Source organism: Cryptomeria japonica, chromosome 9 (genome assembly GCF_030272615.1).
Source record: "Cryptomeria japonica chromosome 9, Sugi_1.0, whole genome shotgun sequence".
NCBI lineage: Eukaryota > Viridiplantae > Streptophyta > Pinopsida > Cupressales > Cupressaceae > Cryptomeria > Cryptomeria japonica.
In genome coordinates this window covers 215,212,199-215,225,504 of record NC_081413.1, presented here as the reverse complement: position 1 = coordinate 215,225,504, position 13,306 = coordinate 215,212,199, and the positions used below count along the sequence as shown (strand labels likewise).

Genomic DNA, 13,306 nt, shown 5'->3' with positions numbered 1-13,306 from the left:
GTCTTTTTAATATAACATTTATGGGTTCTCTTATGTTCAAGTATTGGTCCATTTTGATCAACATTTGGTAATTTGTTTATTTACATGTGGATTGTTTATTTACATTATATATAGTATAAATATGTGGTAAGACTGGATATTATATGCACAATTGCTATAACGCCTATTGGACCCCGTACAACTACGGCAATGGCTATGGCTATGCAGCGGACAAAACGGCCCGCCCATGCCATGCCTTCCTTTTCCATGCCCCCATGCCATACGACCCCCATCCCTTCAAACGGTCCAATCAAACGTACATCACCGTACTAGGCTATGCGCAGGGGTATAAGTCTTGATGAGCATTAAAATTTTATTTTTATTATTAACCTTTAATGTTTTAAGTTATATTGTTTTAAGTTTTACTCGTTTGACTTTTTTTTAAATTTTATTTTTATTGTTTATGTTTTAATGTTTTATTTATTTTTTCTTTTTATTGTTTTATTTTTATTAAATTATTATTTTAATAATATGTTATATATTTAACTCTTTTATTTTTATTTATTTTAATACAATTGTATTATAATATATAATTATGTGATTTTAATATATATGTAAATTTTAATATCATTATTTTATAACTTTTTAAAATACATTAGGTAAATAATAGTTTAATTTTTAAATTATATATTTATTTTTTTAATAATAAGTCATGTTTAATTTTTAATGTTAATTTGTATTTATTTATTTTAATATTTATTATGAACTAAAACATCCATAATATATTGTGTTTTTAAGATATATATTAATTTAGAATTTTAATAATATTATTATTTTATTTTTTAAAAGTACATATTAAAAACATTAAAAGTAAGAAGTTCTTGATAAGTATAATTATTTTTGAATTTATTTATATAAATGTTATAATCATATATTATATGTTTAATTATTCTAAAAATATTAAGAATAAAAGAAGATTGAACTTTAGAAGATGTCATTCTTCAGGGAAAATTACATAAATAAAAATTGCACATAACTGAAAATTTAATTCAAAATATAACTTTTTGCTGAATGTATATAAATTACAAACAAGTAAAAAATTAAATTCAAACTATGTAAATATTGTATATAGATTGAAAATTTAAAATATATTTATTCAAAATTTGATTCGATAGGTTTATTTTTGGTGAATGTTTAATATTGGAAGATTCTGTATTTTTGGTGAATGTTTAATATTGAAAGATTGAACTTTAAAGATGTCATTCTTAAGGGAAAATTACACAAGTAAAAATTTCACATAAGTAAAAATTTAATTCAAACTACAACTTTTTGCTCAAATTTACAATAGAATGTATATAAATTACACACAAGTTAAAATTTTTGATTTGATAGATGTATTTTTGGTGAATGTTTAATAAAACATAAAAACATAAACAATAAAAATAAAATTTTAAAAAAAGTTAAACGAGTAAAACTTAAAACAATATAACTTAAAACATTAAAGGTTAATAATAAAAATAAAATTTTAATGCTCATCAAGACTTATACCCCTGCGCATAGTCCAGTACGGTGATGTATGTTTGATTGGACCGTTTGAAGGGACGGGGGTCGTATGGCATGGGGGCATGGAAAAGGGAAGGCATGACATGAGCGGGCCCTTTTGTCCGCTGCATAGCCATTGCCTACAACTACTGGTCCCTCTCTCCTACATCAAAACAAAAAAAACCATCACAAAGCACCTTGTGATCAATAATGAGAAGATCCCACGTGCTCCTCCACCACAAGACGTATTCATCTCTCTCGATATTTTTTTCCTTCGTATTTTCCAGTAAGAAACAAAGAGGGAACGGTTTTCTTTCGTTTTCCCATCCTTTCCTCGAAGGAAGATGCAGTGAATCTAATTCTTCCTCAAAACATATCCATCGTTCCCGGGATTTGCTTAGATTTTTTGTTTGAACCCCATCCTTGCATTTATGGCTTCTTCGTCCTTACCTCACAAACAAGATGCTTTCTCTGGAATTGAGCCTCCCAGCATAATGAGAAAAGTAGAACAATCTTCGAGACTGTTTGATGTGTTTATCAATCACAGAGGCCCCGATGTTAAACTTACTCTAGCTACTGAGCTTTACAACTCCCTTAAGGATCTAAATATTAAGGCATTTCTTGATTCGGAAGAGAAGGAGCTCGGAATCTCATTTCGTTTAGCCATTGAGACTGCGATTAGATCTGCTTCAGTGCACATCGCTATTTTCTCAAAAAAATATGCAGAGTCGCCTTGGTGTCTGGCTGAACTGGTTCTTATGTTACAGAGTAAGGCCAAAATTATTCCCCTGTTTTATCAAGTGGAGCCAGTGGAACTCCGGTACATCGAAAAGGGAGTATATGCTGGGGCATTTCTTGAATATGAAGAGAAGGGCAGGTATCTGGACAAGATTGAAGAGTGGAAGGAAGCGCTTCAAAAGGTTTCATATTCAGCAGGCTACAAATTCAATAATTCAGAGTAAGCTTTCTGCCCGTTTTCAATCTACTTGGCAACTCAACTTCTTTACTTTTTCTTCTAGCAGAATAGGTTAATTGAAATGAGCAAAATTTCGTTCTTATTAAATTCTCCTTTCTCTTGCAAGTCTAGTGACTGCAAAGACATAGTGTCCGCTGTGGAAAAAGAAGTACAAAGGACAAAATCTTTACATGTTGCCAAATATCCAGTCGGACTTCATAAGCTCGTAAAAGATTTTGAAAGGCGGTGCCTTGATGAGTTTGTTCAAGAATTTGATGAGTTTGTTGCGGTGCCAAATCTGTACAGAATGAAGAAGGCAGCAAAAGTGAAAGTTAATGTTGTTGGCATTTTTGGTATGGGTGGGGTTGGGAAGACAACTCTTTCCAAAGAGTTGTTCAATCAAAAGAGATCACAATACACAAGAGCAAGTTTTCTGTTTGATGTGCGAGAGGCCTGTGCCTGCGGTAAATTACCTTCATTGCAAAGTAAACTCCTCAAAGATATCTTTTGTGAAGATATCAGTTTTCTAAGTAGTGAGGAAGGGACAAGCTATCTCAGGGATCGTTTGGAAAGGAGCAGCTCTTTCAGTTTCCTAGTTGTTTTAGATGACATAGATCATCTCGAACAGTTAGATGCCCTATTAGTCATGGATGCATTAGCTAAGTCAGGTGATAATCTGATAATTATTACAACCCGAGATGTAGGGGTTCTTGTAAGTGCAGGAATTGATATTGCTTATCATTTAAAAGGACTGCACGGAGAAGATGGGAGAGAGCTATTTTGTTGGCATTCTTTCGACCAACCCCTTCCAGTTAGCGGATACGAGGATCTAGTTCAGGACTTCGTTAACATGTGTGGAGGCTTACCTCTGTCTCTTATAGTTCTGGGTCGGCATGTTTTTGGTAGAGACCAGTGGTATTGGCAGGATGAATTGGAAAAACTCAAGGAGACTCTCCCCGGAGATATAAAGCGGAGATTGAAGATAAGCACTGATACATTAGATAATGTAGAAAAACAGATTTTCATGGATATAGCTTGCTTTTTTATTGAAAAATCTATCACCGATGCCATGTCCATATGGAAGGGATCTGGATGGAAAGCTCGCCGTGGTTTAGAAACACTAAAAGAGAAATGTCTTATTGAAGAAGAAGCAATGTGTCTGTCAGAATATAAGTGGGATTCTAGCGAATACGGATCTGCTTTGAGAATGCATGACCACCTTCGGGACTTGGGAAGAGAAATGGCAGATGAACTGAGCCATCCTCGTCGTGTGTGGCGCCCCCAATTTATTAAATCTTTGGTACGCTTGCTTCTCCACCATATTTTCATTTCTTATTGACATATAAATTCTGAAATGCCTACACTAACAAAAGCTGCATTCTATGAACGCGGGAATTAAAGGGATTCCAAAACATTCTGGCAGAAACCAAAGGCAGGTGTTTCCATTCCATTTTGGACAAATCCATCGGTTGTCAAATTACATACTTTTTAGGGGAACCGGAAGATGGTTCTGATGCTTCTCTGCTATGGCTTCAGCTTGAGTACCTGAGTTATCTTGAGTGCCTGACTTTTCCTGAATTTCATATGAAGTCAAGTATTCCTTCATGGATTCCTCTTCAAAAGTTACAGTGTTTAAGAATCAGCAATGGGCGTTTCCAAAAATTATGGCAGAGCGATATGCAGGTATCTTGTACTTCTTCATCAAAACTTGAAGTCTTCATTGACGGTAATAATAGATGTGCATACCATTATTGTAGTTTCTTGACTATTGTTTATTCCCGTCAGTTTGTAAGAAGTGTATTTTTTTAATAACAGGCACCTTCCCATTTAGAAGAGCTGCAGATTCGTGACACCTTTCTGATAGAGTTTCCAGATTTGTTAGGAAAATTGAATGACATGGATAAGTTTGTTCTACATACTAAGGGAATCCAACTGAATATGTGGTCCTTATTAGAATCCCTGAGAATGAATCTCCGTAGTTTAAAGATGATGAGCTCATCAATAACAGGGGACCTGGCTTACAATGTTACTGCAGAGGGGACAATTTTTAAGTCCTTAGTTATCTATTATGATTTCAAACGACTCTGGGAGGGAGAAATGGCTTTGAATAACGAGAAATGGTCTAGAACAGTAATGAGTAACATTGAATATCTAGAGATAAACGGCTATGGACTTGTAAGGAAGATTTTAATTAATGGAAATTGCTGTCAACGCCTGCAATCTCTCAAAATTTGTGAAATGAAAAAGCTTATTGAAGCGGATTTAGCGAGGATAAAGACATTGCATTGTCTTGAGATTACCGGCTGTGAAAAATTCAAAAGATTGTCAGCAACGCCCGACCTTTGCAAGCTTGTAAAATTGGAGATTAGCGAATGTGTGGAGTTTGAGGAGCTAACTCTTGGACATCTGAACTGCCTGGAGAAAATCCTTATTGAGAACTGTAATCATTTGAAGACTGTATCAGGAATATCTAATCTTGCAAAGCTTGTAAAATTGGAAATTTCTGGTTGTCATATGCTAGAGTTTGACTACTTGTGTCTCAGTGGTATGAAGTGTCTGGAGAGTATAACATTTGGTGAATATGTGAAGGTGAAATCTTTTGAGTTGGATGGCTGTGAAATTTTGAAAACAATAATGTTTGATTGTAAACATATTGTAAAATTAAGCATTCGTTACTGTGCAGAGCTTGAGAATTTACCAGATTTAATAGGTCCAAGTTGCCTGAAGAGGATTGGAATTGATGCATGTGGGAATTTGAAATATCTCAGATTGTCTGGTCTTGAAAATTTGGAAAGTGTGACAGGTAACTTGGAGATTAAACAGTGCCCTCCGCTTGAGGAGTTGCCAAGTCCTGGCAGAGTAAGCTGCCTGGAGAAAATTCATATTTGCTTCTGTGAAAAGCTACAGAGGATTATACTGCCAACAACACTCTTAGAGTTAAAGGTAGAAAGTTGCAGAGATTTGCAAAGAATAGAAGGAATGGTTGATCTTACAAAACTTACAGTGCTGGTTATTGAACAGTGCCCCGCACTCGAGGAGTTGCCCAGTGTTGCTGGAATGAATTGCTTGAGGCAAATTCAGATTGCCTCTTGTGAAAAGCTACAGAACATTATACTGCCAACAACAATCGCAAAGCTCTGGGTAGAAAGTTGCAGAGATTTGCAAAGAATAGGAGGAATCGGTGATCTTACAAAACTTACAAATCTGATTATTAAACAGTGCCCTGCGCTGGAGGAGTTGCCCAGTGTTGCTGGAATGAATTGCTTGAGGCAAATTAAGATTGGCTCTTGTGAAAAGCTACAGAACATTATACTGCCAACAACAATCGCAAAGCTCTGGGTAGAAAGTTGCAGAGATTTGCAAAGAATAGAAGGAATCGGTGATCTTACAAAACTTACATTTCTGGTTATTAAACAGTGCCCTGCGCTGGAGGAGTTGTCAAATCTTGCTAGAATGATCTGCTTAGAGAGAATTCTGATTGGCTCTTGTGAAAAGCTACAGAACATTATACTGCCAACAACAATCGGAAAGCTGTGGGTAGAAAGTTGCAGAAATTTGCAAAGAATAGAAGGAATCGCTGAACTTACAAAACTCAAAGAGCTGGTTATTGAACAGTGCCCTGCGTTTGAGCAGTTGCCAAGTCTTGCTGGAATGATCTACTTGGAGCAAATTCATATTGACTCTTGTGAAAAGCTGCAGAACATTATACTGCCAACTACACTCTTAGAGCTGCGGATAGAAAGTTGCAGAGATTTGCAAAGAATAGAAGGAATCGCCGATCTTACAAAACTCACACTGCTGGTTATTAAACAGTGCCCTCAGCTTGAGCAGTTGCCAAGTCTTGCTGGAATGATCTGCTTAGAGGAAATTCTGATTAGTTCTTGGGAAAAGCTACAGAACATTATACTGCCAACTACACTCTTAGAGCTGTGGATAGAAAGTTGCAGAAATTTGCAAAGAATAGAAGGAATCGTTGATCTTACAAAACTCAAAGTGCTGGTTATTAAACAGTGCCCTGCGTTTGAGCAGTTGCCAAGTCTTGCTGGAATGATCTGCTTGGAGCAAATTCAGATTGACTCTTGTGAAAAGCTGCAGGACATTATACTGCCAACTACACTCTTAGAGCTGCGGATAGAAAGTTGCAAAGATTTGCAAAGAATAGAAGGAATCGCCGATCTTACAAAACTCACACTGCTGGTTATTAAACAGTGCCCTCAGCTTGAGCAGTTGCCAAGTCTTGCTGGAATGATCTGCTTAGAGGAAATTCTGATTAGTTCTTGGGAAAAGCTACAGAACATTATACTGCCAACTACACTCTTAGAGCTGTGGATAGAAAGTTGCAGAGATTTGCAAAGAATAGAAGGAATCGCCGATCTTACAAAACTCACACTACTGGTTATTAAACAGTGCCCTCAGCTTGAGCAGTTGCCAAGTCTTGCTGGAATGATCTGCTTAGAGGAAATTCTGATTAGTTCTTGGGAAAAGCTACAGAACATTATACTGCCAACTACACTCTTAGAGCTGTGTATAGAAAGTTGTAGAGATTTGCAAAGAATAGAAGGAATCACTGAACTTACAAGACTCAAAGTGCTGGTTATTGAACAGTGCCCTGCGTTTGAGCAGTTGCCAAGTCTTGCTGGAATGATCTACTTGGAGCAAATTCGTATTGACTCTTGTGAAAAGCTGCAGAACATTATACTGCCAACTACACTCTTAGAGCTGCGGATAGAAAGTTGCAAAGATTTGCAAAGAATAGAAGGAATCGCCGATCTTACAAAACTCACACGGCTGGTTATTAAACAGTGCCCTCAGCTTGAGCAGTTGCCAAGTCTTGCTGGAATGATCTGCTTGGAGCAAATTCAGATTGACTCTTGTGAAAAGCTAGAGAACATATTAGGTATTGAAGAGTTGCAGTCATTAGCATCAACGCATTAATACGGAATTGCATTTATCAGTTGAAGGTAACGATTTCAATATTTTTTCAATGGGCAATCATAAATATCATTGTTATTGTAAGTGTTCTTTTATTTCATTATTGACACTAAGCATTGTTTTGTCATTTATTCTTGCAAGATAGTCTATATTTTCGCAAGTAATGTTTGAAGTGATCTGTAAATTAAAAGAATTTGCTGTGGATGAAATGAGAGTATTTTGTCTTTTATTTCAGTTTGTGCCATCAGATGGAATGGTTATGATTGGAGCAGCAGTGGATGGAGCGGAATCAAGTTTTAATGGCGTCGATGGAGTGAGGGAAATTGGTACTCACGAAATTCACTGCTTGTGGTCAGAATTGAGTGTAATTATAGAATGGTATGTGGTTCTGATGGATACCTCTACTTCAATAGAGAATATAAATACATCACTTCCAGCCTGCGCTTTTAAGGTGTGCAAAGGCGAATGGATAATTACACTGCTAGTAAATTATGGTGACAGCTGCCTCTTTCGTGATGAAATTGATGATCTTTTAAGGTGGTGTACGATAATGAAGGGGTTTAGGGTGGAGCTGAAAAAAGGCGAAGAGTGGAAAAGTTTGGACGTGATAAATATAATTATTGATAGGTTGCATTTCTTTAGTAGATAATTAATATTATTCAATGATTATTATAAATTTTATGGTAAAGATCTTATTGTGAGTATCTAGATGGTGTTCGTTCAAATCTTGGTAGAGAAAAAAAATTATAGAAATCAAATTGTTTTAATTTATAGAATGGGTTTTCTTATATTTAAATATTCAAAGCAAAACATATATTTTGTATTTGGTTATACAGTTTTCAAAGTTCAATTATCTTTTCACTTTAAACATTAATAAAATCTAATTTGTCATGAATCCATTATATAGTACACAATTATTACTTAATTTAAAGTATAAAATTAAAGATTACATAAACTTTTTATCTCATGAATGATATTTTACATTTAATTGTCTTTACATTTAAAACACTTATAAAATACAATTTGTCATGAATCAATTACAATAATAAATTTTTATTATTAAATTTTTTAAGTACAATATTATAAATTGTAGAATTTTTTCATCTTATAAAAATTTAATTCGCTTATTGTGTTTTCTTACATTTTTCTTGTAGATTAATAATTAAAGTTTCTATATTTTATAGTTAGATGGAAAGATAGTACTAGAATTTGCATTTATAGTAACTTTTGTTTCACCCATGGATAAATTCTAATGGAGTAGCCAAGTCAGTTCATGTTAAAGCCAACAAATTCCTTGCAAAATATAGAGTTAAATTCATGGCAAGTAATGGAATTGGTAGGCACCAATTGTCATTATCCCCCTAGGTTTAAAAATATGACCTTATATTTAGGTCAAGTGGCAACATTAGTGAGACCAAACTCAAACACTGATATGGTGATAGTTGACTAAAAGTTAAAGCATTTTTGTCACTTAAAAAATCACACTTGTTGAACCTATTATTTTCCATTCCAATGAAACATGAGATTGATCTCAAGGTGTGGGACCCTATAAATGAGATCAACTCTCCAAAGAAGGTTGGCTCCTTTTGTAACATAGATGCAATAGTATTGGTCCAATCAACACTAAATAACTCCAAAACTAATCACACTCTATCAAATTGACTATTGAGTGTAGTTGTACAACTATGCATATGTAGGGAAAAAAGAATCACTTAATAAAAATTGAAAAAAATCATAATTTTACACAAAAAATCTATTAAACCTATGAAAAAAATAAATTGCTTACTTGCATGTATTTTTCCTACGCATGTTCTAAATGGGTGATGTTTGATATAGTAGGGTTGTATGGATCAATATGATTTATACGAAAATTTGAACTTGTACCTACAAAAAATTCACCTTAAGTTTTGCCAGTGACAAAATTTTATATTTGGATCCCTCAAGAATTTGGATAGAAACTTAGCGAGCTAGAGATTTGATACCATACTGGAGCTATTTGTTCAACCCCACAAGTCCATGAATCACCCGCAACCACAACACCTATCACAAATAGGGATTGGGAAACAATAATCTAGTGAACAACTCAAGTGAGAAATTGTACATTGATGCACAAAGATTATGATTACTATGAATGCATGAATCCTTATGAAAAGGATGAATGGAACCTTAGATTAAAACCCTAAAGGAAGATTAAATTAGCTAGTGTCTTGTGTCATAATCATAATAAATGAGACAACGTGATCTATTATTAGCCTACTATAATGAAAGGTAAAAAGAACATAAGTTTACCTTAAGTGAATAAGGTAATAAAGGAGCTAATTATATGATTAATTTGATAATTTACAAATTATTGATCATATATTATGATAATTAGTTGAGGCTTAAGTAAAAGTGCATTAGAAATAGTAGATGCATGATTAACATTAGGTTTAGATTATTTCTTTTCATCACCTTTTTAGATTTAAGTATTTGTGTTTTTCTCAGCATAGAAAGGAAAAAAAATATTGAAGATGTATGGGAGGAACCATATTTCTATCCTTTGGAAACAACTAAATTGAGTTCAACATCCTTGACATAAGCATAAAGTTAAATACGAAAGCATAAAATTACTCAACAAAGACATAATAATAAATCCTTAATAAAACTCCTTTATGACTTGCCATTGGGAAATTAACGTTTTATTTTAACATAAAGTGATCGAAACTGGGTGACATAATCATCAATATGATCATTAGAGCCATGAGCATAGTCAAATAAATTTGAAGCAATAGTTTTGAAGTTTGTATTCATGTAAAAATGGCTATAAAATATTGTAGCTAACTCGTTAAAATAATGAATGGATCTAGAAGGAAATGAGTAGAACCACTAGAAAACACATATATGGAGAGTTTGAAGAAGTAACTTGGCCAAAAAATTCATCATAAGCATAGTCTAAGCATTTTGTATTAAAGGCTATAGTAAGTGAGATTTTTTGTCATCTTTACCTTAATAAAACTCAAATTGAGGTGCCACAAACCAATAAGTAATGGACTTGAAGCAAATTTAAATGCAAAAGTTGTGTTGAAATACAAATTATATTGACTTAGATTCTAGGCATAGAATCAACTTCTCTTTCAACTCTAACTAACTTCTACATTAGTGCATCTACGATAGAGGTGGGATAGTCATAGTAGTGACATGAGTAATAATAGATGGAGCATTAAGATGTAAGAAATAAGAGGCTAGATACGAAACTAGAGGGATGAGGGGATTTTACTAGTATACATTCATATGATATCAAAGAAAGAATGCAACTAGTGGGATTCAAGATATATGTGGTATTCTAGTTATAAGAGGTAGAAATGGAACTAGAGAAAGGAACGTGAGAGGTAGGTGTTAAACACGCAGATATATACTAAGAGGTGGGGGTGTGAATCAATATATGCAAAATCTCAACTCTATATTCATCTTATCATTAATAGCATTTCCAGATCTAACTTTTATCATTAAATCAACTATTGAAAAGATAAATATAAACACATGTCCACACAAGAGAACGCTAGATATACATGGAAACCCAAAAGGGAAAAACCACGATGAGATTAGCTTCTTGAATCTATTATCCAAATCGAACTCGTGCAAAATAATAGATCATTTATAATATGAAGTAGGGACCAACCGACCAACCCCTAATTGCATTTGTAGGCACCAACGTATAGGAGACACCAATCCCCTAGTACAAGATCTTAACAACAACTTAGCATTGGAGACATCAATATCGCCAAAATACAAAAGATGAATTATTGACCTCCAATACATGAATACTTGGCTTCCACTCAATCTCATCAACTTAAGAGTTCACTCTTACACAATACATATGATCTTGTGATGAAACCACACAATAATTAGGATGCATCTCATATTGCATCATTCCAGTAACACATACTGAATAATTATATTGATCACACACACTCTAGGAATGAACCTAAATTTGAAATTTGGCCACAAGAGTAACCCTTAACCAAATGTGTAATAGGCCAAGTCCAATAGCCCACACATTACTCCAAAAGAAGGGGCACATCATGTGTTACTCAATGTACACTCATCTCGTCCCAATAGTCATATGTGTGTTGTCTCTAAAGAGCACACATTACAATCCGTTGGCGCATAAATTTGGAACATCAACCAAGTCGGCTAGTGACCACTTTGTCACTTCTAACCTTCTATCAGTTGAAGCTCAAATACTGAAACTCTAGAGCCTGACTTAACATATGTAGCATACTTTCCTTCCAATCAGCAGATCATAATATTCGATTGTTCTAGAATATGGAACATTTGGGTAACATACTACAAACACTTTTGGATCACCTTCAACAATCTTTTGGATCACCTTCAACAATAAAAATTGATGCAAGATGATATTACAAATATACTTTAATTTATCTTACCAACATAACTTGTCATTGTACTCGTGGAACTCAAATGTTTAGACATAGACATGATAGTAATTGCACTCTTCTAGACACTTTGCACTTCTTTCAGATACCTTGATATCAATGATAGAATTGACTAGCACCTTTGACATCAATGACAACCTTTGTCCAACAATAGACACTATGAGGGGTCTTACCTTAGGACAAGGAGATGAAGGTTAATAAAAGAAGATAGGGGGAAGATTAATCATGTAAAGAAGAAGAAGCAATCATGGTACCAATGCCATGAAGAATTTATATACAAAAGGGTGATTCGAGCAACTAAATATGAAGAGATTTAGATACTTATCTAAGAGAAATAATATCAATAGGTCTTGAAAAAGTAACAATCAATAAAAGAAAGACTATTCTTATCTACATATTTACCATGATTAAAATTGAATCAACAATATAATTAATTGTAATAAGAATCTCCTAATTAATAAAAGGAGAAGACATTTAAGAAAAATCAAGTGGCTTCGTCGTGTGTGGGGCCCAGTGTCCCTGAATGATGGTGTTGTGCGGAAAAGGTATCGTGCATTACACGCTACTCAAAACACAAAATATGTGAATGCTACCAAAAAAAATTAAATTGCTTTGAATGAATGAAAGATTTTAATGACATCTTTGACCGAATGCTAAATTAAATCGATACTCTTACACGAAAGAGACAAAACTGTCAATTCCCTGCTTTCAATCGTTTTTTTCTATTGAAGTGAAGTGCCGTAGATGACGGGCTGATGTAATTTAATCTTCTTCCAGCAAAAAAAAATAGTTTTTCCTGTTAGACGAGTCTTCATCTTGTAATGGAAACGCTATAATCATAAAAGACTTGGCTGTGCGTGGTCCATGCGTGACAATATATACGCCATCTTTCACCAAATTCCCTTCTTTTATTTTAGATTTGATGGATATCGATTCCTCGAAATCCTTCCCACTGTGAAACGGTATAAATGATAATCATTTAGTGGAATCCCTATACATAATAGATTCAGAATTATGAGGTGCATGTCAATGTGAACTTCGGGCCTGATTTGACATTAGTGCCCTTATGTAGAGGTGTAAGAATTACGTAGATAGAAACTTACATAAATTACAATAGTTGTTACTTTACAAAGGGATTTGTTTTAGAACACATAGTAGTGGTTAATTAGAGAAACTTTTTAGATGAAAACAATTGAATGGATTACAATATATTTGCATCAAAACAATTTTAAGGGTCAGATTTGACTTAAAAAGATTTGATTCTTCTTAGCTAACATAATCAAAACGCATATCATCATCTTTATCAACTCAATCAGGTTTTCTATCAAAATCTCTATTTTTATGGGTTTCAGGAAGCTATATCTAGAGTCTAGTATAGAAAAAGAATGAGTTATAGAATGTAGAAGCTCAACGCTATAGAAGGGAGTATGATATTGAGGTCTATGAATGGTCTAAGGATTCT

The 13,306-nt window shown here is 34.1% G+C and overlaps 1 protein-coding gene across 3 annotated transcripts; it reads left to right on the top strand.

The window, feature by feature from the left end:
- The first annotated feature begins 1,743 nt into the window (after positions 1 to 1,743).
- Positions 1,744 to 8,112, top strand: LOC131044514 (disease resistance protein Roq1). 3 transcript variants are annotated; one of them, XM_057977855.2, is made up of 5 exons: positions 1,744 to 2,479; positions 2,609 to 3,776; positions 3,878 to 4,159; positions 4,292 to 7,437; positions 7,644 to 8,112. In XM_057977855.2, exons 1-4 carry the CDS (start codon positions 1,953 to 1,955, stop codon positions 7,409 to 7,411), a joined length of 5,097 nt encoding a protein of 1,698 aa, XP_057833838.2. In that variant the 5' UTR covers positions 1,744 to 1,952; the 3' UTR covers positions 7,412 to 7,437; positions 7,644 to 8,112. The 3 variants fall into 3 exon arrangements, with proteins under 3 accessions (XP_057833838.2, XP_057833839.2, XP_057833840.2); XM_057977856.2 differs by having other exon boundaries at positions 2,098 to 2,479; positions 2,620 to 3,776; XM_057977857.2 differs by having other exon boundaries at positions 2,346 to 2,479; positions 2,604 to 3,776.
- Positions 8,113 to 13,306: the final 5,194 nt, after the last annotated feature.

What these genes read in the sequence shown, in the direction of transcription:
- LOC131044514 (XM_057977855.2), top strand. Translation starts at nt 1,953, where the DNA reads ATGGCTTCTTCGTCCTTACCTCACAAACAAGATGCTTTCTCTGGAATT. An exon ending in TACAAATTCAATAATTCAGA is followed by an intron (nt 2,480 to 2,608) that starts GTAAGCTTTCTG and finishes TTGCAAGTCTAG; the next exon opens with TGACTGCAAAGACATAGTGT. An exon ending in TATGGCAGAGCGATATGCAG is followed by an intron (nt 4,160 to 4,291) that starts GTATCTTGTACT and finishes TTTTAATAACAG; the next exon opens with GCACCTTCCCATTTAGAAGA.